Source organism: Stigmatopora nigra, chromosome 12, assembly GCF_051989575.1.
Source record: "Stigmatopora nigra isolate UIUO_SnigA chromosome 12, RoL_Snig_1.1, whole genome shotgun sequence".
Taxonomy (NCBI): Eukaryota; Metazoa; Chordata; class Actinopteri; order Syngnathiformes; family Syngnathidae; genus Stigmatopora; species Stigmatopora nigra.
Window position 1 is genome coordinate 14,242,339 of NC_135519.1, and position 26,385 is coordinate 14,268,723.

The following is a 26,385-nucleotide window of genomic DNA, read 5'->3' on the forward strand; positions in this document are numbered from 1 at the left end:
GGAAAATGAAAACAAATGGTAATGAACTCCTTTATTACAAACTCCTTCATTTGGTACTTTATCATCACCTGTACAGCCACTTTGTACAGTTAAGCGATGAGCAACTTTAACTACTTCTTTAATCATGATGTCAAATTAGAGGACGGCATCCTGAGGCTCCCGAGCCGGACATGGCTCGTTTCATCCATCTGCCGTCGTTTGAAAAATGTGGGACATCGGACTCCTACAATGAGTTCGGCAGGGTTCAACGAGGGAAAAAGTGCTTCGCTAGCATTTTGCGTCATCTAACACTTTGTGCACTTTGTGGAGTATCACCACTCATTTGGTTATACGGCGTTGTTTACGTCACCGCAGGGTTGCCGGAACGCGGATCGTTCATCATTTCGCTTTCCCCCTCCGATTTGTCTACCGAGCTGCAACAGAACCGCTGGAAGAATTGGCGCACAGTCTTGAAGTAGTGACAAAGCATCAGCAAAAAGACCCCTAGGACCAGCAGTCCAATCACCAGGCCCGCGACGGCGCCCGCGCTCCAGCTATTGTCCTCATAGAAGGGGTTGACGTGGGGCTCGCTCTCGACCGAGCCCAACGGGTTCTTGACCACGCACACGAAGCTGACCACCCGATTGTCCGCCCGGCTGATGTTTAGGACATTTGTCCCCGCGCGAGTTTCCTTGACGGGTTCGTCTCTCCATAAGTATTGGACTGGTTCCGCGCCGGTTTGGTCGACCGAGCAGTGCAACATGCAGGTCTTGGAAAGGGACGAGCACTTGGTCGGGCTCAGGTGCACTTTGGGCGTCTTCAGACGGCGGACGAGGATGGCCACAAACGGTTCGCTCTGCTCCACGTTGTTGATGGACAGCTTGTAGATGCCCGTGTCGGTGGCGCCTGCGTCCGCGATCCGTAGCACCCCGGCGTTCTCGTCCAGGCTGCTTCGTGCTTTCACGCTTTCGGTGCCATAATAGTGGAAGCGACCACCCTGCCAATCGGCGAAAAGGTTATTGTTGTGCGACCACTCCAGGCTTTTGATGTCGCCGGCTGATATGTTGGGTTGAAGTTTCAAGGCCTCCCCCGGGGCGAAGTGGACGTCTTTCCCGACGGCGACGGGCACGAGCAACAAAATCAGGGTGAAAAACACCCCTGGTTTCATTCTAGCTCGCTTGCTCACTGATCACTTGGATTCAAAGATAAAAGTCTCAAGGAACGTTCGCCTAGCTGAATTTGAAACCCCCTTAAAACTAGTCTAAAACGCTCCACCCAAAAATGACGTTTCACCAGCGAGGACTGCGCCCTTCGCGTTTCTGCGTTCGTGCCTGACAATATTATCCCATTGTCGTGTCCAATCATACTTTGTTGGTCGTCTCCGTAAATTTTAAACAGAGAGCACAAAAGAGACTTTGTACGACGGTGCTCATTCAACCCCCGTAACTGAGCTCCGCTTTATCTGGTAACTTTTGTAAAGCGAATTTTAATCAGGCGCACAGATAGACAGCATTTTTAAAACCGAAACCAACTTGACTCCGGATGTCAACTTGCACAGATGTATATCAATGGCGTTCAAATGAATTCAGACAAAAAACACGTTGTTTTTAATAGTATTTAACTCATTCACACAATGAAGAGTTAAAGCACAAAAGCAGCGAGTCGATGGCACATGTGTTTTTTTGTTTTCCATTTCCGTGTCACGTCCAAGTTTTAAACTTATCGTGCCACTTTTCATAATATTTCCTTGTATTGGTCAAATAATATAACTAAATAAATAAAGATGCAAACTAGTGTTGCGCCAATAACATTTTGGGCTCCCGATTCTGTGGTATTAGTTGATGCCACGAATGTATTGGTGCCACTTAAAAAAATCATTTTTAAAAATATAAACAATTTTAAAACATCCCTTCTGCTTCAACTAACGTCCACTGCCACCGTCCCATTTCAAATGGATGGAACGCCCATAATGGCAAACCTATTGAAATGAGTTAGATATAGTATACTTATTGACAATGTTATTTCTGAGTAAGTTCTTCATTTTAATGTGCTATCGGTGCAACGCGGAGGCCAACGTTACCCCTCTGTGGTACAATGGCAACAAACATCACTGGGGCCTTTTCTATTTACATACCAGCTCACAAACTCAAATCTCAATTGGGTTTGTTTCCAGCAATGAGATCCCCGGCACTTTTGACGAGACGTGCCACAACATTTGAATGAGTTTATACAAAACGCACGCTACTCTGAAATCACGCCACTTTTCTACCACGTTTTTATGAAGTGTACCGCCCAGAAAGATGTCCTATCAAACGGAGGGGTGTCGCTCACGTCACGTATATCAACATGAATGAAATAATTGTATACTATCAACAGTCAATATGTCACGGAACATGAATGGATTGAATTCAGCTAATTGAGCTGCAAGGTACTTCTATTTTTGATATACTTTCATGCCACCATATTGACATTCCAATTGAGTCCTGGGCCGCCGCCCAGCGCCTCCGAAAGCCACTGACGAGTGAGCCAAAGTTAGTCGTCCCCAGTTAGGCCCGGTAGCCCGTCCACTGCTGATTCCAGATGTCGTCCCGGTGTTCGGGTCGGCAGAAGAGACGCGACGAGCGCGCCAGACGCTCGCGCAGGTCGCGCCGGTCCCCCGGCGGGGTACGGGGCCGAGACGTCGCGTTGCCGTGGAGACCGGGCGACAGCTGACATCCCGCCGACCTGGAGAAACAGTTGAAAGATTTCACTTTGGTCCACACGAGATGGTGCCTTATCAAGTAGATGCAATTTTGACAAGAAAATGATAAAATCATGAGATTTGAGACGTTTCCGGGAAATGAGTTGATTGACACAAAAATCGGACGGCTTGCGGCCCACCTGCTCTTGGTGATGCGTCGGGCTTCGTCGCACGACGTTCGCCGCTGCTGAAGAGAGAAGACGACGCGGGAGAGGGCCGACGGGCCGGACGGGGCGGCATCGGCGCGGCCACGGCTCGGCGGCGTCTCTGCGCCGGATGGGGCCACCTGGTAGTCCTCCAGGAGCATCTCGGCCAGCGCGATGCGCCTCAGCAGGTTCTCGATGAAGCGCTGGATCCGGACCTTGCCGCTGGTCTCTTGGCGCGCCGCCGCGTCCAGAAACTTTTGGATGCTCAGAACCTGCCTGCGAGCACAAGCGCCCCACCGTCATTCCACTTTGGGCGGCAGACCCTTGACCACTTGAAAGTCATCCGAGGGGGAAAAATAAAACCCAGTGACCTCTCTCGCCACTCCAGCTCGCTTTCCGAGGCGTTGATTTGCTCCTTGAGGGCGGCGATGACGGTGACGGCCACGTCCACCTGCCGGCTCAGCGAGCGCTCCTTCTCCGCCACTTCCTGCCGCTCCCGCGACAAATGGCGCGAGTGGGCGCGCTCGCAGAGCAGCCGCGTGTCGGCGCGCGCCAGATCCGTCCTCACCCGCGCCAGACGCCGCTGCAGGACCTCGGCCTGGTCGCGGGCGGGCGACACCTCGTCGCGAGAAAGACCCCCACCTGCCGAGAAAGGACGGACGGATCATTAGAGGATCTGCTGACGTCAAAAAGTGGCCAGAAATGCTTTCGACGTGTCTTTGATGAGGAAATAGGCTCACCCGAGAGGTCCGTGTTCCACTCCGGGTCCTCGTCCAAATCCGAGTCGGGCCGGAAACCTCCCCTGTGGTCCGGCGTCTCGTCCGAGGCGGCGTCCTCGCTGTCCTCCGCCGTCGCGGCCACGCCCACGCTCTGGGTCCGCCTCCTGGAGACGAGGAAACGTCCGGCCTCCCTGCCGTCGCTCAGCGAGCGCGGGTGGGGCCCGCCGCGGCGCCCCCCGCGGGCCGTGAGGCTGGCGTCGCGCCCCGGCGGGGGCTTGCCGGTGATGCTGAAGCCGTCGTACTCTACCGGGTAGCCGGCTTCGGCTGCGTGGCCGAAACGGGCCCGGCTTTCTCCGCCCGGGAAAGGAGCGGAACAAAACTGCTGCTGCTGCATGACTGCTGGATGATTGACAGACAAAACAGGCGTCCATATGTTAGCGTTGTATGCTGTCAGGTCCCCGATATAGAATGGATATATCAAAAAAGATCACAGTTTATTCCTGGCAACATTTTCCACTAGGCCATGGGTTTGAGTGGAGAGGTAGGATTTAAAAAAAAAACGTGAAATGATCTGCCCATTTAAAAATACCTGATTTGTGTCGCCCCCCCCCCAAAGTTCCGCCCCTGTCGTGAGTCTAGTATCGCAAATGGTCTCGGGAAAGTACCCAGAACTTCCCACCCTTGCCGAATAGAAAATGGACGCTTGGCTTTTGGAATAAAAGGAGAAAAAAACATTCGGCACTGAAGTGACACGCTGACATTGACAGACGATCGGCTATTTTTCACTTCAATGGCTCCATTATTAAGATTATAATGTACCGATCACCTGATGGGTCTACGTGTGACGTCACTTGACCTAGTGTCTTCACGGTGAATGACGTCAGGAAGACGCACGCGCGTAACAGGTCACGCTCAGCCAGACGAAGGCTAACGCTAGTCGGCGAGCCTGCAAAGCTAGCTGGTGCCGATCAATCAATCGATGGATGGATGGATGGATCGATCGATTAAGTGAAAGGGAAAGGAGATGAAAAGACGTACCCACGCTTAGCCACCAGGCGCGCGCACCTTCGTCGGAGGCAGGAGGCGCGCGCGCGCGTGTGAAGACCACCAGACGTGCACGCGCCAGAGGCTCGCGTGACGTCACTGGTCTTAACGATTATTCCGTCAAGTGAGCGGACGGAATGTGGCCTCGTGCTCCTGTTTCCAAAGTAAAGCACTTCCGGAATACATTCACTTATCAAAAAAGAAAGAAAATATAAGAAAGAAAATACAATAAAGCTTCTTTGGGGTAAATTGGTTCCTTGTGTTGAGACAACCGGTATATTTTTCCTAACTAAATATACCAGAATAATGCAAATACTTTGCCATATTCTGGCCTATTCTGTCATTATTCTGGGCTAGCCTAACCTAACTCCCTTCTTCATGAGCATGCGGTGGTCGCCATACTTTGTACCCTGTGCACACACACACACATAAACACACACACGTTTGTTTATTATCAAGTGAGTGGAGGTGAATGGTACAGCGGACTTGAGCAGGCACCCTTATTATTTCATGTGAGTGTGGCCTTCACAGTGCTTTGCACGTCCGCCTCGCAGGTCCGAAATCGAAGCTTCAGTAAGTAAGTTGCACGCTGTATTTTAAACTAACTAACTTTAAACCAGAAAGAGGAGGGGGAAAAAACATGACAAGTACTTAGTGTGACTCCGGCAGTGACCATGGCGTGTTCGCGCCGCCTTCGGAGGCTCCGCCCCGGGCTGACCTTGCTGGCGGCCTTGACGGTGGCGGCCACCTTTGCCCTCCGCGGCACACTCTTGGCCACGCCCCCGTCGCCGGCCGGTTGCCACGCGGCGTCCCCGCTGCTGGGTGAGGAAGCGGACCGGTCCTTCTCCGCAGGTTTCGGGGGGCGGGGGGACGTCCCGGTCTGAACCTCGCCGCGTCTTGCAGCGGGACCCCGCCCCGCGCGGCCGCCACCGTCCCCCCCGACCCTGGCCGAGATCGAAATGAGGAACGGGGCGCTGTGGAGCGGCGGATTCTACAGCCCGCCGGGTTGCCAAGCTCGCCACCGCACGGCTATCGTGATACCGTATCGCTCCCGGCTGGCGCACCTGCGCTACCTGCTGGACCACCTTCACCCTTTCCTGCAGAGGCAGCGGATCCACTACGGGATCTACGTGGTGGAACAGGTGAGGTGAGGTCAGGCTTGGTCCCGGGACCCTAGTGCCATCGCTTTGCCTTGAGATGTGATTGACTGTGTTTTTTTTTTTTTTTTTTGTCTCCCAGTGGGGGCAGGGCACTTTCAACAAGGGCATTCTGCTGAACGCCGGCATCGTGGAGGTTCTCCGAGACGCAGACTGGAGCTGCGTCATCCTCCACGACGTGGACCTGCTGGCCGAGGACGACCGCAACACCTACACCTGCGACAATTACAACCCCACGCACCTGTCTGTGGCCATTGACAAGTTTGATTACAGGTTGTTTCACTCATTTTTCAAAATGGAAAGAACTTGGCCTAAAGAGCCTTTTTTTCCTTGGTTTCCGCCAACATCAGCCAAGTTAAAAAAAAAGGCAGTCAATGGATTTGTTTTGGGGTCACTTTCTTGTTGATGATTGGTCAATTTGTCTATGTTGGTTGGTGTTTGTCCACGACCATACTTTTTTGCCAGGCGACAGTCAACAGTTTTTCCTATCTAATCTGTACCCACATTTAAAAAAAAACAACAACCTTGAGTACATTTGAGTACTATGGTTTGAATTCACTTAACTGTGGGTACAGGTTGGCCCCTCCCTTTGCTGCCTTCGTTCCAATGGATTCAAGAGATAACTTTACATATTTTGGACAGCCTTAACACTAATGGAAAAAAAATGTCTTTCTGAATTTCACGTGGCCGCCGCAGGCTCCTGTATCGCGAATATTTCGGCGGGGTGGTGGCCTTGACGCCCGAGCAGCTCAGGAAGATGAACGGTTTCTCCAACCAGTATTGGGGCTGGGGCAGAGAGGACGACGATTTGTGGAAAAGGTCAAAAGAAAAAGAAAAGAAAGCAGTGGCCTCGTTGCCGTCGACTTTTATGAAGCCGTGCCGTTTTGTTCCCCCTCCAGAGTGGGTCTTTCGGGCATGAAGGTGGTGCGCCCCTCCGTCAAAGTCGCTCGTTACAAAATGATCAAGCACGAACGAGATCCGGGAAACGAGGAAAACCCTCACAAGTGAGTACTTTTTTTGCCTGGCCGACCCGTGGCGCCACCTTTGACCCCTTTTGACCCCGCTAGCTTCGACGTCCTGAAACGGACGGAACTGGACTGGCGCTCGGACGGCCTCAACTCCCTGTCTTACAAATTCCTCTCCAAAGAACGGAAAGCACTTTTCACTCACATCACCATCGACGTGGGAGAAAAGCAGACGTGACCCCACCCGACAACTTTTCTACTTTACCTGTACACCTTCAAGACATGAATAAAAATGGCTAAATGCTCCGTTGTTTCGCACACTCTTTTGTTTCCAACCACTGGTCCACCTACCCACCACTGTCAAAAAAGAGAGCACTGGTCAACCCTCCCGAGATGATGTTGAGGTCCAAATCTATTAAAAATTGGTGGAGAAATGAAACTATTAGTGAGTTCCTTTTCATCTCAATTCATCCGTTTTGAAGGGAATGCCGCCTGTACCAATACGGCCGCCCCAATTTTTTCCATTTTGGGCTTTTGCCAAAATGAGTTTATCACGGTTTAGACGTCCAATTGGGGTAGTACTTTGTCAAGTAAAGTAGTAAACAAACCAAGGGGGTTCTTTTAAATGTATTTTCCTCTCATGGCCAGCAGGCGGCAGCGCAAGAAGGTGGTGCTCGACGAAGAAGGCGAAGAGGCGGAAGTGATAGCTTCAATGGAGCCGATGTTAATGTCCACGTCGGCGTCTCACTCCTACCACAATGCCGGCGACTTTTACCCTCGAAAGTTGGGGCCCAAGCCCGACGTGGTCCCCTCCGGGGTCACCGAGCGAAAGGTCGGCCCGCCCGACAAACCGGACATGGTGGCCGTGGACGTCATCAACGTCAGCGAACACGGTTTGTTATGCTAACAGAAGCTAATGGAAAATGTGCTACTCCTAGTTTCCATTCACACTTCGAAATGTTTTTTTGCACCCCTCAATAATATGTTCACTGGCTTTATTCGTCTTCTCAAACGAGAAATTCCCCTTTTACTGACATTGACAACTGCAGACTCTCCTTCCTTAAATTGAACCACGTTGTCTTTGGTGAAGACGATGCTCAAAGTCACCTTAACGCCTCATTTGGACTTTTCGACATTTTTCTACGCAGTCCAAACTCAAAACAAGCGAATGACATCAGCTACTTGGGGAAAAATAGATGGAAAAGTAAGAGTTCTGGTGATGTTGACGTTGAGAATGTGTTTGGTTTCAGACATGTTGCCGTTGCACAAGAAGAAGCACGACACATACGTCCTGGTGAGTCTTTGATTGATTTATTAGTTCTTTTTTTATGACTGAGTCAGAACCCAACAACTTCAAATTTTACTTCGACGTTTGGATACATTTTCTACCCCATATGCACTATAACATTTAAAGAACACATGAAAATAATTCTCATGGTCAGCTAAAGCAAAGTTGGAAAAATAACCAGCAAATTGACAATCATAAACGAAAACATACTTTGGATGCCACACTTTCCTGATACGCCACTATGTGACAATGCAAAACACGGTTTTTTTTACACTGAGAATCAAATGATATATAATGAATATTATCTTTCAATTATTTTTTCGCGACTAAAAATGTATACAAAAAAGTATAATAATACAAAAAAACATTCTTAAGAAAACAACTTATGTTTCTAAACAAATGTTTCTCAATGGAAATTAAATGAGCAAAGGATCTATATTTTTTCGGTGATTGAAAAAACGAATTTAAAAGTGTATATTTACAATTGATAGGCTATAAAAGATTTTTCAGGTCAACAATGTCTCTAAAGAGTTCATGGACTTTCAAAATAATTGTTGTTTTATTGGACATTTTATTTTTTGGGAGAATAAATAATAACCATATGTGTTGACTTCTGCAGGGCACCATCCACCCCTTCAGGAAGACGCACCGGTCGTTTCCTGGGAAACTCCTGCAAGAATTCCGATTGGTCACCTCCGACAGACGGGTAACTGCCAGTGTGTGTTTGTGTCTTTTGCGTGTGCTAAACGTGAGCTTAATCAACAGCCATTTGCCTCGTCTCGGTCGAATGCGCTCAAAAAATAACTAAAATGAAAAATAAAATACTGTGAAACAATTCAAAATATCAATCCATAGAATAAAATGTCAAAATCAGATGTTCATAGAAAAGAATCACATCCCAATATAGAAAAGAATGAAAACATGTAACAATGTGAAAAAATTCCAATCGGCGGAATCTTTCTCACATAATGGCAACATATCTGAGGCCATAACATTTCCCGTCAGCTTAATGAAAAAAAAACGTGACGCGCCCCTAAAAAATTGATTTAAAAAATACTTGAAATAATGCCCCTGGAACTTGCCCCAAAAAAAATCAGGCGACCCGATTAAAAAATGAGCGCAGTTCCTTAGCCAGACCTGAGGGCGGCAGCACGTGGCCGCGTCAAGGAAGCGGGGGAGGGGGCGGCGGTGGCGGCTCGGAGATGGCTCGGAGACGGCCACTATGTTTGCCCACAAACACGCGCACGGCAACGTACGCACGTCCGGCTAGTGCTGTCGGCGCTGTCATAACACGGCGCGCGGCGTAATTGTGGATTTCGCAGCACAACAAGCCACGGAGCGCAGCAGCGCCTTTGACAGCCGCTCGCTCCGGCAACCCCCCACGCGTCTTGTCCGGGCTTCCCGCGACACGGGAAAGCACTCAAGTGCTTTTGCCGCCGCTCGTGTCTTTGGCACTCGCGTCTGCTCTTTGGCGTATCTCCGTAGAAAATAGTCCGGCCAACCTCACCTTCTCTTGCTACCACGACAATTTGACTGTACGCTTTGGCTCTCCCAACGTGGGGGAAAAAACTGCCGATTTTTTGATGTCGTTTATAAATTCTTTCAGTGTTTCTCCATAATTTTTGACACAATGCTAGTTAGTGGTTGATTGGCCCCGCCTGTCAAAATGAATTGAATTTTCTTCAGTTAGGAATTTGCCAGTAGAGGGCAGCTCTCTGACTGATTGGTGCCCGTGTTGCCTATAGCTTACAAGTCTTCAGGCTGAATGAAAACAATAAGTACTTGTTTCAATTAAAAAAAAAAATAAAGTTGTCGTCTGCCTCGAATCTCTTGTGGTGCTAACGCCCGACTTTTTTTTTGCTTTTTTTTGCAGTCATGGAGGATCGTGCTGTTTGGATTGCTCAACCTGATGTGCACCGCTTGCCTGCTGGTCTGGTGCAACTCCACCAACAGTATGGGTCAGTGCACGCAAACACACACGGAAACAGGGACACCCGACAACAAAAAACAAGCCCGCAAAGAGCCGCCATCCGCACTTGCGACGTCGCCGTTTGAGCCGATGTTCTCGTTGGCTTTAACTCGCGGTGCCATTTTGACTTTTGAAATGGGATGCGTTCTGGTTAGCCGCTGGACGCCAGTGGCCGGGCCACCCTTGACGTGTACTTTCTCTCAAGTGTGTATGTATTGCTAGCGTTTGTGTCAAAGTGCTGTTGAAGCAGTGGCGGGCGCTTGGTGAAAGGCTAGCTGCTGATGAGGCCACAAAATTCTCCCCGCGTTCCTGTATCAAATTGTGCACTCACCGACAAGATCATCTTTCACTCTTTTCCAAGACAGCAGCTTTTTGTCTGCAGGGCAATCGCACGTTCACGCACACGCGCGCGCGCGCGCACACCCCCCGTTAGCATTTGAGGCACCTTTGCGTGCGTTTGGGATGGAGCGTCCGTCTCGTCCACGCTGACAAACGGCGTGCGTGGCCCCGTAGTGTCACTTACGCCTTCCCGCTTTCTGTTTTGGTGACACGCACGCAGCCACGCATGGTTGTTTTTGTGGCGTCTGTCACCTCTGCCCGTCCTCCAAACGTTCCCCCGCGCCGACATCCATCCATCTCACTCGACGCCGTCACTCCTCCTCCAAGCGGCGCTCCGCTAACTGAAAAGACAATTTTCTCCGCTCTGCATCTGCTCAAGCGACGTTTAAACTTTTTTTTAGAATCAATAAGTGAGTGAGGAAAAGCTCCACCAGGTACATGGAGTACTGGCGTTGAAATCTCTTTGGATTATTGTTTAGCTGATTGGCATCTTATTTTGGAGCCTTGTCCTCCATTTTATTCACGAAAATCACCATTGAAATGGCTCAATTTATCCCATCGAATTTTTTGATGTATACATTTCTAGATTCAAAACAAAATATGGCAGCGTTCCATTTAATCGGCCAAATTTAGTGTCTCTTAAGATTGTACGTACTCCAGAAAGATTTTTGTATTCTTTTTTTGCGGGAGGCTCCGGTGACCGTCCGTCGGGACGACAAAGAATCCGCAGCCGCCCCGTCGATACGGACGCGGCCATTTAGCGTCTCGGATCTCCGCGCTGGGATTTGAGCGGCAGCCGGTGGAGACATGTTAAACCCGCGCCCGTATCCGATCGATGAAACATGAGCGCGTGGACAAAAGGGCCGCGCCATCGTTTGGCGGGGGGCTTGGGGGAGCAGCTTGCAGCTTGTTTAGCTCGCGACAAACCACTCCATTCAAAAAACAAGTTCATTCAATACATCAAAACATCTCCAGAATGAATAATTATAAATAGGACTACAAATCTATTATCATGAAATCATTTTGGGAGGGAATTAGCCTGTTTTATTATTTTAACATCCTTTAAGGAAGCAGATGACCTTTCAATTGGAATAAAAATGGATACAAAGACTCCACATTTTATGCTAATCTGTAAAAATACATATATTTGTTTCATCGCATTGGTTGGCGACGTTAGACGTCCGATTCCCCGGCGCCGCGGCCATCGCCGACAGTCCATTTGGACGGAACAAACGTTGTAAGCTAAGCTAATGACTAAACCGGCATGTTTGTGGGGCTTTTGGGGATAGAAGGCAAAAAGTTTGTGGCGCGAGAACGGCGCAGCACTCATGAAATATTCATTTCGCTGCTCAAATTTCTCCGTCCGTGCCTTCTTGGTTTCCCCTCCAGGAGCTCGTCCCCCCCAACCCCCCCCCTATTTTCTTTCTGTCCTCACGACGCGTGCGCGCACTGTCCTCTTGGTGTCACTGCCCCGCCGTCGATCTCGCCGTCCGTCAAACGCTCGCCCGCCCGCCCGCTCGTCCCGTCTGTCGGCCCGCTAAGCTCGCGTCTGGGCGCGACCCGTCTGTCCGTTCGCGAGCGGCTCGACGGCTCCGGCTCTGTCGGGATTACCCGGCGTCAGGTTGGCCAACACGGACGGCGGCGCTGGGGAAACAAAATGTTCCTCCCGGCTCAAAGCCGCTTTAATCTGCCCCCCGCCCCTCCCGACTCTTCCGCCGATTACTGCAAGCCGCCCGTTCGCTCGTAAAGATAGACGGGCGGGCAGACAGGTGATTGTGGCTCGCCCAATGATGAGACAGATGTCAAGTTGCCGGCCGTCGGATACAGAACCATCTCCATTAGAGATGGCGAGAAAATGTGCAGGCCCAGAAATACGGTTTCCGTTTCCGTCCCAAGCGCTTTTGTCGCAGAAAATATAGTAGCCGAATCGAAAATGTTTTTTTGTGTTATTGCACAATGTGTACTGTACGGAGATGTGTTTTTTCAACCTGTGGTGGCCTGACCCAACATGGCTGCCGTCTCCATTCATCTGCTCTCCTTTGGCTCAAAATGGATTGGACCGGCCGCTGAGGTCAAAAATGAAAGCTGGGCAATTTTTTTTAATGACTTTTAGACACTGAATTCATTTGATTCACTAATCTCGTCAAATTTGGAATGCTACGGATTGAAGGTGTATGTATATGCAGACGTTTTGAAGCTAACCAAGTGGCGCCATTTTGTGTTGCAGCACTGACGGCATACACCTACCTCACCATCTTTGACCTCTTCAGGTGAGCCCCGCCTTCATCATCCGATAAGCTCGCTAGACTCATGAAAAATGAAATTGGAGATGAATTAAAGAACGTCGTAAAGAGAAGTGAACTTTAGCTGAACTTTGCCATCGAACCGAACGTCTTTTCGCTTTAGCTTCAATCTTCCATTGTTTTATTTATTTATTTTTTTTTTTATGATTCATCTAACCTCTTTTGATTTTCTTTGTGTGGTGTAGCTTGATCACGTGTCTCATCAGCTCCTGGGTCAACATGAAGAGGCCCAGCCAAGTCTACTCCTTTGGGTGAGTCGTCCGCAAAGGCATTTTTGGGGGGAAGGCACTTCAGTGTACTGGATTCTTTCATTTGCTCTTTATTCTTATTGTAAAAATTCATTTTCAGCGCCTAGATTTTAATCCCAGCCAAAATAACTCAATTTTAGGTTAAACTGATTGGATAAAAAAAAAAATAAAGAGCTCGACAAATCACCGTGCTATCTTTAGACGTACACACACACACACACACACACACACACACACACTGTGTGTGTCATCAGCTCACGGGTGAACTCTGAACCGCAGGCGTGTGTGTGTGTGTGTGTGGACCGGCGGCGATCAAATGGAAATGTGCCGTCGGCTGGGCTGGCCCTAGCTAATACTTACGCCCGACACTCGTATAGAAAACGTACACGGGCAACCGACTTAATCTCCCTGCGCTGGTCCATATTTCGTATGGCGGCGGCTGTAAAAATGTTGCTTTCCCAACACGGATTAGCGAAGCCGCAACACGCGGGTGATCGGGCCAAGCGCCGGTCAACTACGTGTGCGACACAATCATGGCGGACAACCTATTAACCTGCAAGTGTGGCCTAATCGCCTCATTGTTTAGCTAAAAAGCTTTTGATGACTATGTGCGCGCGCGCACACACACATACAAAAGTACATGCTGGAGAATGTCCATCAGGTCCCAAGATTACAAAGTATCCACTTTAAATCGGGGGAATCTTGTCAACAAAATCTGTTTTTTTTTATGCATCTGTCTATATTTTCGGTATATTCGGTGTAGGCTTTGCATGCCTCCTGTTTTCCGCTTGGCTTCTTTTCATGGCTTCTTTGTGTTTTTGCGCGGGTGTTTGTTATTTTCGGGCGGGACTCCATGTGCTTGAACATGTGACCCGCTTGTGTTCAGGTTTGACCGTCTGGAGGTTTTGGCCGTTTTTGCCTCCACTGTGCTGGTCCAGCTGGGAGCCTTGTTCATCCTCAAGGAGAGGTGTGTACGTGCACTAACATACACGCACACACACACACATGCGCGCACACACACACACACACACACTGGTGTACGCGCACGGCGTGGAAGAATCCCGAGGTGTTTGTGATGATTTGAAGTCGCTGAAACGTCTTTGTTCATCTTTCCGTCACTCTGTCTTCCTTCATTAAAATTTCCATTATTTTTTATTTCCACAACAACACTAAACATTTCTCCAACTGTCCGCTTCCATTATGGCCCCCACGCGGGGGAGGGGGGGGGGGGGGTCGGTGGACTCCTCCCACCCCCCCATCCGCGCACGGCCGGCCCGATAGAACAATTGGAGCCCGTCCTGGCTGGCTTTCCCCCCCACGGCCGCTGTTTACCGCGACTCAAGCGTGGCGTGGCGCGGTGCAAATCAAGTTCAAGATGATTTCCAGCGACCTTGGTCTGGATTTGTCGGTACCGTTCCATAATGATCTGTGATTTAGGGCCTCGTTAGCCCTTCAATACAATTACAATAAAAGCACAAGACAGGCCGACGCGGCTGCTTTGTTTTTCCCTTAGACGTCCGCCCGATGGCACGCTGCCCCCTGGTGGCGCGGAGTCCGGAAGACGAGAGACGTCGTCGATTTTTAGGAATAAGCGACGGGTTAGCTATTGCGACCGGGGAGCTTCCGGCGTCACCTTCTCGTTCTCCAAACCTGGACAGCGCACGGGATGTCGATGCGCATTTGCGTAAATGGACTTCCTCTTTGTTCTCACCTGGTCTCGTCCGATTCCCGTCACGCGTCTCAATCACTCCACTCGGTGTGCTACGCACACGCTCAACTCGGTCTCGATTTGTCAAACCCTCGACATTGATGGACGTCCGATCTTTGTGGGCCTCTGCTGTCAATTGAAAGGGGTTCGTTCATTGTCCAAATTGAGCACAACTGGGAGGCCACCGTCTGTCTCATTTTCCAGTTCTTCTGAGGATTTTAGGTCAATTGAAAAAAAATTCATCAATGACTTTTAATTGGCGTACGTGACACAAGACAACCGTGGCCGGCAACGTGACTTGCTGTTGGGTGACGCTACTTTGTCTTTTGTTTTGTCAGCGTGGAGCGTTTCGTGGAGCAACCCGAAGTCCACACGTGAGTATTTATTCCTTTTTTGAAATTGCTGCCAAGTATGGAAGACAACAATAATACCAATTGACATTGGCCTTGGATAGATTTACTCACACTGACTTACTTTTAAGAATGTGGAATTTGAAATGAGCATAAGATGAGGAAATAGCACGTCCATGCCCGTGTTGCTATTCTCCGTTGCATCGCGGGGATACTCGCGTACGGGTGGATTGGCCATTTCGAGGCGACCCGTCGGGGTCCATCCGGTCGGGCTGGGTTGCGCGCGTTGGCTTAAAAGTCCCGAGTCCCCGTGTTATTTTAAGGGATTAGCCGAGTGTCCCGACAGCGGTGTCCGTCCGCGGGCACACGGGCTGGCGGGCGGGCGGGCGCTGATATTTGTGCCCCCACTAATCGCAGGGGGCAATCCAGTTAGGAGCCTAAAACTTGAGCTCTGGGCCAATGGCAGGAGATTAGAGGGCGGCGTCCGGTCCAGTGAGGTGCTTTGCGCCCGCTCTGCGACACCTGCCCATCTCCGCCCTGGACCAATGGGCTGGCCGGCGGCGCTTCGGGGCTCTAATCTGCTGGCCAGAGACGGGTTTAAAGGCCCCGTGGTGGCGTCTCGCAGCTGTCGCTGGTTTTTCTCCCCAGAAAACAACAAAGTTGCTCTATAAAAAACGTCCATGATATGGTTCCATTTTCGTCTCGGCTTTTTATCCCTCCGATATCGCCGTGAAAATGGCAAAGTAGGCTCCCCCCTATTTAAATGTATTATTATTATTATTATTATTATTATTATTATTATTATTATTATTATTTGAACTTTAGTACTGAGTCCTAGTAGCAAGAGTGGCTTCTGTCCGCTACTAGGACTCAGCAATGAAGTATAAAAATTAATCATTCATAGCAGAAAAAAAATCCCAGAGTATTAAATTCACAATGAGTGAAGTCACGATAATTGACTGTATTTTTGAATTTGTATATCTTTACCTCCAATATCTGTATGCAGCTTTTATTATTTTAAGGAATCTAATCAACACCAACTGTGCCCCACCATATTTTCCCCTCGTGTGTTTTTTTTTTTTTTAATAGTTAAAGGACGGGTGTGTGTGTGTGTGTGTGTGTGTTTTAGCGGTCGCCTGCTGGTGGGAACAATGGTGGCCCTCTTCTTCAACCTGCTGACGCTGCTCTCCGTCCGCAACAAACCGTTGGCGTGCGTTTCGCAAGGTACGTCAAATACTCCCCAAAAATATAACTGATACTCATTTGAAGGGAGAGAGCTTGACAGAAGACGCTGGTCTTGTTTGCTTTCTGCTTTTAATCAAAAATCAAAGAATAAAAAAACAACATTCACAAAAAATGGTACATTTGCATTTGTCATGAATTAGTCAATGGCAATTTGTAGTTATTAGCGACCCATCCGTTGACTTGAAATGAGTCTGATTGTAAAGGACGGCGGGAAGGACGGCCCACTCCTTTCTTTCCGTATCCCAGTCGGTCAAATTGGGCGTCTTGCGTTGTCGTCTGAAATTTTCAGCAACTTGAAGACTTTCTTCTTCTCTGGACCAGCCTTTATCTGTGTGTGTGTGTGTGTGTGTGTTTTCTTCTTTTTTTTATGGAGTGTGGCATTGTGAGCAGTCTCAACATCGTTTAACATCTGACATTTTGGAACGGGAGGGGGGGGGATCATCCTCTCTCTGTCTCTCAGATGGAATGAGACTAAAAGTGGGTTATGCAACCATGTTCCAGACAGTGGTGATGTTTTGCGCCCAGGGAGGGGGGGGGGGGGGGGGGGGGCAGGGAGGCGGGGGTCGTAGTAGATGATGTGGCGTCCTAACGTACACACGCATCCCCGCACTCTAGGTCAACGCTCTCTTCCTTCACGTGCCTCATGAATAAGTCACTCCATTCAAATGTTTTTTTTTCTTCCGTTTTTCCTCGCCCTGGCAAAACAAACACAAGCTTTCAAAAAAAGAATGAAACCTTTATCTATTTGACCCACCTCGAGCCCAAATTTCTATATTTCAACAGTAGAAAGTGGATTTTTCTTTTTCTTTTTTGTTGTTGAATTCATTGATTTTGCATGATGAAAAGCAATCAATAGGTTAGGTGCTCATTTCAGGTCTTTTGTGATATTTGGACTAAGCCGTTTTTCATCCATATGATGGATGACTCCTACCATTGAACCTATAAAATCAGTCTTTTCAACAACTGTGTTCAGGCCTTTACATTTTATTGTAATATTTTTGCTCCATTTTTTTGTAATCAAGTAAATGCTGTGTTCTCCAGCAATGCTTCTTAATAAGCCAGGGATGCTAGGCTATGTATGGCGTGTTTTCTTGTTGGCGCTGGTGTATTTTGATGGCTGGATGTGGACGTGTGGCTCTACAAAATGTCAACTCCTAATGGTGCCATTAATAGGCTGAGCAAAATCTTTTTGTGTGTTTTTTGCAGCGGCCAGCAGCAGTTGGCTTCAGGAACACGTGGCGGACCTCAGCAGAAGGTGACCATTTCTCTCCGCTCCTTTAAGCTAAGGCCTCCCTCAATCATTTGGAGTCAAAATCCCATGTGATTTTTTTTTTTTTCTTTTGGGCGCCGTGGTGGAAACGATGGCTCCAATCCGTCGGGCTGCCCACCCTCCCAATTACAATGTAGTTGATATCATTGGTAGCGAAGGAGTTAAGGTCTCCCGCGGCGAGGCGAGCAAGCGGCGGGGTCGGGCGGCGGCCAGCCGCCATTGGCCCGGCCCAGCGGGCTCGGGGCGGGTCGCCTCGCCGCGGGGATCTCCCGGGTCTGGCGCGACGCCGCCGACGCGGGGTGAAGGTCACGGCGGTAATTTCCAGGCCCGGCGTCCCCCCCCCCCCCCCCGCCCTCCATAAAGCGCGCGTTTGTGTTGCATTAGTGCCGCTTGCGCGTACCTTTTGTTGCAATAGACAGCGAGACGACTGAACAACAATGGCCTTGAAAAATCAGATGACGACCAAAGTACACACAAGAAATTACAGTGGCGTAGTTTCGGGGGGGGGCGGGGCTAACTAACGAACCCTCCTCAAAAATAGTCACTTGCTCCGGGGAGGCGCCTCAAATGTAAGGTGGCTTTAATGTAATGCACCGTCTTCATTTTGTGTTGTGAGCCCCCAAATGCAACAAAATGATATGTATGTTATGGAATCCTCTAGATTTCCTTTTTTTTTGACAGCAAAAAAAAAACCCAAATTGAATGAATGGTCTAACGTCCCAAAATGTTGTGTCTGCCTCACACACTCGCTCACTCACTGACTGGCTGGCAGTTTGTGCGGCGTGATTCCGGGTCTGAGCAGCGTGTTGTTGCCTCGCATGAACCCTTTCGTCCTGATCAACCTGGCGGGGGCGCTGTGCCTCTGCGTCACCTACCTGCTCATCGAGATCAAGTAAGATGGCCGCTCCCTCCGGCTGTTGACTTTCTTTAGTTTTTGTCTGTTTTGTTGACCTGACCTTGACCCCGCAGCGTCTACAACGGCGCCGACACGGCCTCGGCGCTGGCCATCGCCCTCATGACCTTTGGCACCATGTATCCCATGAGCGTCTACAGCGGGAAAGTGCTGCTGCAGGTAAACCTACTCCGCCCTTCCACTTTTGTTCAATTTCAAGAGCACTATGTTTATTTCCCTTTAAAAAAAATAAATGATGCCGCCATTTTTGATTTCTCTTTTTCGTGTCGGACTTGTGTGGTGGCCAATTTCTAATTTTTTCTTTGTGTTCTTTTCCCGCCCCATGGAAAAACTCTTGGTACGCCATCACGTGACTTCCTCCCGCCAGACCACGCCCTCTCACGTCATCGGTCAGCTGGACAAGCTGCTGCGAGAGGTCGGTCAATCGGTCGCGCCAACGAACGAACGAACGAAGGAAGGAAGGAACGAACGATAGAGTCGAGCGACGGCATTGTCTGACCATTGTCTGGACGTTCCCATCAGGTGTCGACGCTGGACGGCGTGCTGGAAGTGCGCAACGAACATTTCTGGACGCTGGGCTTCGGATCTCTGGTAAGTCCTGTCATTTTGTTCATTTATCTCCTAGTCGGGCTTTCCTTCCCCTGGCCAAATAGAATGTTCATATACCACCAGCACTAGTGCCCCTAGCTGGCAAAGATAGGCTCTAGCACCCCCGCCATCCCTGAATGAAAGACGATTGAATGAATGTATGATTATTATTTTTTTTTTTTTAAAAAGGGCAAACATTCTCCATTAATATATTTATTTACCATTTAATCAACAACAAAGGGCGAAAAACTGTCAATATTGTTTAAGGAACACGGTAAATGATGACCTCATTCATTTGAATTGCCTGACAAACTAAAACAACATTTTTATGTGCGCTTAAAACGATGCCGGCCGTTGAAAGAAAACAAAAATCTATTTAAGAGACATTTTAAGAATTTTATTTTCAATACCGCTGACTTCTTCGAAAACAAACGCTATGGGTTTTCTGGTTGCCCGGAAGCCACGAGACGGGAGATTCGAAAGGGTCAAAAACGAAAAGACTACATCACCATCCCTCGTATTTCTCTCGTCGGCCCGCCGCTAACAGAGAGCTTCTGTCCAAACCAAAACAAAACCTTGTCGCTCTCGGAAGAAAAGGCGCCGTTGAAAAAGAGTCAAAGATAACGTGTCTGGGTGACTGGGGGCTCGCGCTTTCGCTACTAAAATAACTTGACGGAAAGAAAGAAGGTGGCGACCGATGCCATACTTTTGCCCTACCCAAGATGGCCTCCGAGGAAGGAAGGGAGCGCATGTCCTAAATGGCAAAAGCCATCCTGCCAATACTTTGCAATCCCGTGAGTGACGCCGTTGACTTAAAAGGGACGACGGCTTTTGCCGACCAGCGCCACCCACTCGCTGCATCCATCCGTCTGCCAGCCAAAGACTTGAATTTGTTAACTGGGGCCTCAAAAAAAACGGAGGTTTTAGCTCAGTGTCGCCCCCCCCCTCCCCGTCCAAATTGGATGGCCACCCATTGGCAACGCGTATATCTCCTCTCTCCCGCCTTCCCTAACCAACCAAGCTAGCTACTTAACTAACCACCCACTGACCCCGCCCCCACCACCTGATGACCTTGCCCCTCCCATTCCCCCAGGCCGGTTCGGCCCACGTGCGCATCCGGCGGGACGCCAACGAGCAACTGGTCCTGGCCCACGTGACCAATCGTCTGCTGCCGCTGGTCTCCACGCTGAGCGTGCAGATCTTCAAAGACGACTGGACGCGGCCCCTCCTGGCGGGGGGCGGCACTCCTTCGCCACCGGCGCCGTCGCCGGCCCCCGAGGCCGATCGGCGGACGTCCACGCCCTCCAAAGTCAGCGGCCCGCCGCCCGAGTTCTCCTTCGACACGCCGGGCAGGAACGCGGCGCCCGTGCGCTTCCCGACGGCCAGCGCCCAGCGTCCCCCGCGGCCCGTCGGGCCCTACGCCGCCATCCCGGGAGCGGGCTCCTCTCACCGCTACGGCGCCTCGGGAAGCTCCGCCCACCGCCACGTGCATTATGCGCCCAAGTGACGGAGCGAGTGCTGGGAAACTTGAGGTTTTTCCTTCTTTTTTTTTTCTCTTCGTCGTATGCTTTGCGTGGACAAGCTTTGCCATAAACGGCGTCCGGGGCGTTGGTTTCTTGTCCCACTTGGCGGGCGCTCCACCTCCAAATGGTTTGACTGTCACATTCCCGTGGATTGGACCGTCCATTTAAAATGTACAAGTTGCCATTTTTTGACCTTCTCATGATCAACGGAATCATTTTCTGCCACCATTCCTTCCACTTCCAATGGTTTCCTTTTCTTTTGTGCAAATATATATTTATACATTTTGTAATTTAAAAAAAAGGTTTATTTTTTTGTCAATGGAACGTGTTTGTGTCAAAATAGGATAAAGTAGGAGGCATTTGCGCCTATCACCCTAACAAACAAAAGGACCAAGCCTAAAAGTCATCATGTAAAAACGGGATGACTATCATTGAAAAAAAACTGTCGCTGATCCGAATGGCTTAGCGTGCAAAATCCATATTATGAGTCCATCGCGTAAAAATGAAGAAAATGTGTAAATAGCCGACATTACGAGTAAAAATTGAAATGGGACTTTTGTGCGTCTTTATTTGATCCTTATTATATTTGAACTGAAAATCAATGCATCATGGCTACAAAGTGAAAGACCCTCTCGTATTTACAGTCTGTGTGTGTTTGCGTATTTTGGAAAAGAGCGGGCGCAGTACACGCGTCGCCACAGCAGGGCGGCGCCATTGTGCCAAAGTCAAAGTCGTCCCACTTTGACGTTGAGCTTGTTTGACGGCTCCACGCCTCTTCGCTTAGCGGCCAGCACAACACGGCCTTGTGTGTGCGTGCGCGTGCGCGCACAACGCCGCGGGTCACGTCCAACAAACGCAAACATGCGTGTCGACGGTTGAGCCGTCACGCTATTAGCATATGCTAACGCCAGCCCATTTTTAGCATGGCGCGCGCACGCTCGGGCCGCTTGGGCCCTTAGTCTGGAACGCCGTGAGGTCGTCTGAGGTGACCTGAGTGTGTTTTCTCTGTGTGTGTGTGTGCGCGCGCGCGGGAACAGCCCGCGGGGCGCCAGGCGTCACGCGTGTCGGCCAACCCCCTCCACAGGGTGTGGGGGGGGGGGGGGGAGTGGGTCACGTGACGGGAAAATTGTGGCCGCCTCGGAGGAGAAACATTTTCTTATCGTTTGGCGGATTTGACGTTAACTTTTGGGCCGGTGTCAGTAGGTGGGCCGGCCCGGGAAAATATGGCAAAATGGCTCGGTGTTGCTGGCGTTAGCCGCTAAAGAATTTTGCTTGCGGAAGAAAGAGAGAAAAAGTAGTTGTTTTTTTAAAATTTCGATTATTTATTTAATTTTTTCGGACGCTGTCGCACTCGACCAATGGCCAAGCGACAAATCCTGCCTTCTTTGTGGAAGGCGGAGCCACACGAGGCGTCACGTGGCGCGGCGTGGCGCCCCACTTAGCTTTTCAACACGGGCTTTTATTAAACGCCGATATGATGCTATTGGGAAACACAAATGTATTTGTTGCCATCGACTTTATTCCGACGGAAGAAGAAACATTGGTCCCGGTGGAAATGGATAGGACGCCGTCCGTCCGTCCGTCTGTGGCCATCCACGGCTCCTTAACGTTATCCTGTAATTTGTTTTTTTGGCTTTTGCCCACCAGGGTGACCTTTTGACCCCACCCTTGCGCTCAGAAATACCAACGTTACAACGCCGTCTCTTTCATCATCGCTCACATTTTCTCGGATGCAATGGTTGTCTTTTTTTATATTTCACATGACATTTTGACCTCATTAATTAGAAATTGATCTTATTAGAGAGGGACGACAATTCATTGTAACAAATGAATTGCAATATAGAATGCCTTTGCGTATCTAATAGTGACGTGGAGAAATTGGGCTACATGAGCACATATCCACTAAATAAAATTCCAAAAAAGAAAAACCTAGCTGATGTATTGGTTTGAATATGTTTTAATGATGTAGGACAACAGCGGTCAAAAGTTTTTGAGGGTCAAGTGGCTCCAACATTTTAATTTGCACTTGAGCCACATATTCAAATCCTTTCAAAATAAAATAATAATAAACAAATCTTTGTGGGGCAAATATTGCCGTGTGATTAGAATGAGATTAATCAAGATTAAACCATGACAAAGCTTCCAATTAATTCGATCAAAATGTTCAATCATAACACACACACACACGCGGAGATATTCTCATGTGTGTATCTGATATTTGTATGTTTGTGGGGAGTTATCTTTATTTTATTTTTTCTGTGTGTACGTGTTGTATTTGTTGTGTGACGAGTGTGTGTGTTTGTATCAAACGTGTGAGCTGATCCACGTCCGCCAACCTCATTAAACATGTTTACACAACATTAGACCTAGCAGCTAAAGTGCTAACACACACACACACACACACACATCATAAACAGCCTCGAGAGCATCAATAATAATTCTAATCATATTTGCGTCATTCCTATGGAGTCAATTGGATGACAGTGAAATGTCAAGCTACATTTTCTTGACGGGAACAAAAACAAAAGGTCTCGGCATATGAATACGTTTAAGAATAAAACATACATTCAATTAGGGTATGTAAATAGACAATGGTGCTATTTCATTTAAATGACGCAACCATCGTTCCGCTGTCACGTGAAAGAATGTTTTTTTTTGTCCGTGTTGAAAATATTTTCAAAATGGTTGTCAGTGTCGTCGTGTAATCCTCCCATTTAACGTTGAAATCTCTCCATGTTGTAGTATTTTGTCGCAGTCGTATGATTTTGAGGATTGGCTTCTCTTGTTCTGTCTCTTTTTTTTTCTCCTCAATTGAATGAATGAATTCAACAAAGTCCAAAAATAACCTCAATCCCAAATCCCTTTTCTTGCGATCAAAAACGTTTCGATTTATCAAAATCAAAGTGAATTTGCGGAGGGAAATCCAGCGTTTTGTTTGACTGGTGTCCATTTCTAGTATGGATTTTGATTCCTTTGTCAATTTCTGTTAACATTTCAACAATGCAAAACCATCTCGTGTTGGAAATGAGTTTCATATTTCGAAAAAGAAAGGCTTCCGGACAAAGCCGTCAACATTTCTGGGAATATCGCCCTCTCAAAATGGCCACTTATTTTGTATCCATCGCTGAAAAGAATAATAATAATCGGATACATTTGTAGTTCCTCTTTTCCTTTTTTTCCCCTCTTTCTTTCTTTCCTTCTCTATACATAAATGCCATTGTTCCCTCCCTCCTATCATTAGTTTTGATTGACACGATTGCTATTTTGACCCAAAGGGCATTTTTTGTTTTGGGTTTAGTGCGTATTAGAATTGCCCTGAAAAGATCTTTGGATTTCCAAATATGGAATTTACATTGACCTCGTGAAATGTTTTGATTATAGCTGACATACACAAACACACACACACACACACAAAGAGATTACGGTAATATTCTTCTATTTGATCGTTTGTAAGGAGGACAACAACATTGCAATGCAAGATGTCGTCAGTTCAAAAATGCTTTTCTTTTAATTCATCTGTGGTTGTGTGGCAAAATTCTCTATTTTTACTTACAAACTGGCTAAAATTAAAAAAACACGTCCCTTATTTAACACCATCGAATCAATAAGCATAATCAAAATGATATTGAAATATTGGATTTGGACCAACTCTTCGTCAAATGCACAAAAAATAAATGTCATTAGTACTTGCTCCATTTATTAAATGTAGAAATCCATTTGATTTTGTTTCTCTTTAATTTTCTCCAAATGAAGCGTCCTTTCATTTATTTAAGAAGAGAAAATAGAACATTTGAGGACATTCATCATCATCGTGGCCCTATTAATTTCATGAAATAGAAAAATACAACCGTGTTCAATTTAAAAATGACTTGATATCGTTTTTCAAATATTATCATTAGCACACCATCTAGAGGAATTTTTCTTTTTTTTTTTAAAATCATTTCGTGTAATGAATTTTGTGCCGGGCCCGTCCGTACATGTTGACAATCTGTGACAAGTGGCTAGACACGGAAAGCAAAATTTACTTCTTACTTTATTATTATTATTGTTGTCTTCAATGGTGCCAAAATTGTAGAAAGAGTCAATGACATGGTTGAAATGTTGCTAAAACAAACGGCATCGAATTGGATTCGCCCAGCTCAGAAATCTAAAACAGCGTTTTCATTTTTCCGTCTATATTTTCTCCTGATTTTTCCATATTTGTGCATCAAATAGAAAAGCGGCAATAGACAGAAATTGGATGGAGAAATCGAGCGCCGGCAAAAGACACTTGCCTCCAAACGGGAAGCCGCGACCGGCGGAGGCGGAGTCACGGCCGGCCGCCATTTTATGGGCCCAAAGGACTTTGGTCTCTCTCCGATCGGTCTCCGGTCCGGCTGTCTTTGTCCTCGGTCGTCCCCTCAAGTGTGTGCCGCTCATTTTCTCCTTTTCCTTCCTTTTCTTCTTTTTTTTTCCCCTTCTTCTTCTTCCTGGCGTCAACATGACCCCGTACACACACACACACACACACACACGTACACGCGCGTACACACACCCGCTGACCCGGCCATCTCGGCTCCAGCGGCGGCCGCCATCTTCTTTCATGAAGGCGCCCGCTATTGTGCGGGCCCGTCGGGGGCGATTAGCGCGCCGGCCAGCGGGCCCAAACGACGCCTCCTTCTACTTAGGTCACTTGCAAAAAAAAAAAACCCAAAAAAACTTGAACTCGTTGGCCGTCGCCGCCGCCGTCAAGAAATAATGAAACGGGGAAGTCCCGTTTTCTGGGGACCAATCCCCATCCGCTTTAGGCTAAAAGGCCCAGCGTTTTGACGACTTTTGCCCAAATTTGCGGTAGGTAGGATTGCCCGTTGGGCCAAAGATAAGCCGCTCGGGTGAGCCAACAAACACTAAGTTGACGGCCAAATAAGCTCCTTAACGTTAAAGAAAAGGTTTGTGCGTCGGATAGGCCACCGCTATTTTTATATTTCAATGAAGTAGCTGGTTTAGCCAAGGGATACGTCCTCCGAGACAAACCGGGACAGATTGGAGTCCAACGACACTGCCGTTTGTCCCATATTTGGGGGGGGGGGGGGTTTCCTTGACGTGTGTAATGACTGTCAATTTGGAGACCAAAAGTAGTCAAAAAATACACAATGAAGAAAGCCATTTTGATAGGTCAATATTCTTAGAATTCTATATTAAAGTAACAGTAGTCAAATGGAAGCCATCATCATAATAATACTGTAGCCTCGTCAGTAGTCGGTGAGGGGAAAAAAAAGTCTCAACGTGGCACTTACTTCATTGCAGTTGAACACGGCCCTTCCTATTTGTGGTCATTGAATCATTTTCCGTCTTTTAGTCCACCACACGGAAGTGGGCTCCCCAAAATGGGCCAATGTCTCTCCCTTCCCCGAGCTGATTGTCATGCTTTCCAGATGTCCTCGGTCGGAAGGCCCGTCAGTCATCGTCCGTCAGTGGCGCTCGCTCCGCCGTCTCGGGCCGCCCAAGGGGGACATTTTTGGCCCGGGCGTCCCCACCACGGAGCCGGGGCTCCCCGACACTGATGCTTCCCGATAATCGGCGACCGAGAACCTCGGGCTCGTCGGCCGTTTGGGTCAAAAGAGGAAAGCGGCGAGCCATCTGGATCCACATGTGTTTATCATCCACATGCAAATGGCGGCCCCGTCCATGGCTTTGACGGAACCCCCATGAATGGCCGCACAGAACTTTTTGTTGAAACTTTGGGACGGACGCAAAGCTCCAATGGGACGACATGTCAATTTGGTCGACGCCGTCAAGGCCCGACGATCCGATTCATTGGCAAAGTGGTGTTGTGGATGACGTCAAGGCACCCTCGCGTCCCCCGCCTGTCCCCCCCCCCCCCCATTTCATTAGCATTCAAGTTGAAGGCA

At 48.6% G+C, this 26,385-nt stretch overlaps 4 protein-coding genes across 10 annotated transcripts in view; 2 read left to right on the forward strand and 2 right to left on the reverse strand.

Moving 5' to 3' along the window:
• Nucleotides 1-16: 16 nt before the first annotated feature.
• On the reverse strand, nucleotides 17-1,312 carry LOC144205020 (SLAM family member 5-like). The gene has a single exon (XM_077729049.1). The coding sequence runs from the start codon at nucleotides 1,145-1,147 to the stop codon at nucleotides 341-343; it is 807 nt and encodes a 268-aa protein (XP_077585175.1). The 5' UTR covers nucleotides 1,148-1,312; the 3' UTR covers nucleotides 17-340.
• Nucleotides 1,313-1,526: 214 nt separating this feature from the next.
• On the reverse strand, nucleotides 1,527-4,758 carry znf365 (zinc finger protein 365). Of its 4 annotated transcripts, XM_077729047.1 has the most exons (6): nucleotides 4,623-4,758; nucleotides 3,606-3,983; nucleotides 3,434-3,507; nucleotides 3,237-3,352; nucleotides 2,860-3,141; nucleotides 1,527-2,703 (listed from the first exon to the last, which is right to left on the reverse strand). In XM_077729047.1, the coding sequence occupies exons 2-6, from the start codon at nucleotides 3,976-3,978 to the stop codon at nucleotides 2,526-2,528; spliced, it is 1,023 nt and encodes a 340-aa protein (XP_077585173.1). In that variant the 5' UTR covers nucleotides 3,979-3,983; nucleotides 4,623-4,758; the 3' UTR covers nucleotides 1,527-2,525. The 4 variants fall into 4 exon arrangements, with proteins under 4 accessions (XP_077585173.1, XP_077585171.1, XP_077585170.1 ...); XM_077729045.1 differs by lacking the exon at nucleotides 4,623-4,758 and adding an exon at nucleotides 4,411-4,603 and having other exon boundaries at nucleotides 3,237-3,507; nucleotides 3,606-3,980; XM_077729044.1 differs by having other exon boundaries at nucleotides 1,528-2,703; nucleotides 3,237-3,507; nucleotides 3,606-3,980; nucleotides 4,623-4,756.
• A 345-nt stretch (nucleotides 4,759-5,103) lies between these two features.
• LOC144205019 (beta-1,4-galactosyltransferase 3-like) lies at nucleotides 5,104-7,023 on the forward strand. Its single transcript, XM_077729048.1, has 7 exons — nucleotides 5,104-5,201; nucleotides 5,298-5,450; nucleotides 5,532-5,770; nucleotides 5,868-6,058; nucleotides 6,482-6,604; nucleotides 6,685-6,789; nucleotides 6,853-7,023. Coding segments are annotated over exons 1-7 (948 nt in total). The 5' UTR covers nucleotides 5,104-5,200; the 3' UTR covers nucleotides 6,989-7,023.
• Nucleotides 7,024-7,398: 375 nt separating this feature from the next.
• The window catches only part of slc30a6 (solute carrier family 30 member 6), a 31,478-nt gene continuing 12,491 nt past the window's right edge, over nucleotides 7,399-26,385 (forward strand). For 3 of the 4 annotated variants that reach the window (XR_013328002.1, XM_077729141.1, XM_077729142.1), the window contains exons 1-14: nucleotides 7,399-7,643; nucleotides 8,001-8,044; nucleotides 8,658-8,744; nucleotides 9,912-9,996; nucleotides 12,574-12,616; nucleotides 12,835-12,900; nucleotides 13,784-13,864; nucleotides 14,944-14,979; nucleotides 16,085-16,179; nucleotides 17,407-17,455; nucleotides 18,243-18,362; nucleotides 18,440-18,542; nucleotides 18,751-18,798; nucleotides 18,906-18,974. Coding sequence is in view for 3 of the 4 variants with exons in the window: in XM_077729141.1 (XP_077585267.1) it covers nucleotides 7,463-7,643; nucleotides 8,001-8,044; nucleotides 8,658-8,744; nucleotides 9,912-9,996; nucleotides 12,574-12,616; nucleotides 12,835-12,900; nucleotides 13,784-13,864; nucleotides 14,944-14,979; nucleotides 16,085-16,179; nucleotides 17,407-17,455; nucleotides 18,243-18,362; nucleotides 18,440-18,542; nucleotides 18,751-18,798; nucleotides 18,906-18,974 (1,107 nt within the window). In the remaining variant the exon portion in view is untranslated. Of the gene's footprint in view, nucleotides 7,644-8,000; nucleotides 8,045-8,657; nucleotides 8,745-9,911; nucleotides 9,997-12,573; nucleotides 12,617-12,834; nucleotides 12,901-13,783; nucleotides 13,865-14,943; nucleotides 14,980-16,084; nucleotides 16,180-17,406; nucleotides 17,456-18,242; nucleotides 18,363-18,439; nucleotides 18,543-18,750; nucleotides 18,799-18,905; nucleotides 18,975-20,064; nucleotides 21,048-26,385 lie in introns of those variants that run through there. The other variant, XM_077729140.1, reaches the window with a different exon arrangement.

Excerpts from the sequence above, each read along its gene's own strand:
- LOC144205020 (XM_077729049.1), bottom strand. The coding sequence starts at position 1,147 with ATGAAACCAGGGGTGTTTTTCACCCTGATTTTGTTGCTCGTGCCCGTC.
- LOC144205019 (XM_077729048.1), top strand. Across the intron at positions 5,451-5,531 it reads CGCGGCGTCCCCGCTGCTGG|CGGGACCCCGCCCCGCGCGG; the intron begins GTGAGGAAGCGG and ends CGCGTCTTGCAG. Across the intron at positions 6,605-6,684 it reads GACGACGATTTGTGGAAAAG|AGTGGGTCTTTCGGGCATGA; the intron begins GTCAAAAGAAAA and ends TTCCCCCTCCAG.
- znf365 (XM_077729045.1), bottom strand. The coding sequence starts at position 3,978 with ATGCAGCAGCAGCAGTTTTGTTCCGCTCCTTTCCCGGGCGGAGAAAGC. Across the intron at positions 3,508-3,605 it reads GTGGAACACGGACCTCTCGG|GTGGGGGTCTTTCTCGCGAC; the intron begins GTGAGCCTATTT and ends CTTTCTCGGCAG. Across the intron at positions 3,142-3,236 it reads GAGCTGGAGTGGCGAGAGAG|GCAGGTTCTGAGCATCCAAA; the intron begins GTCACTGGGTTT and ends TTGTGCTCGCAG.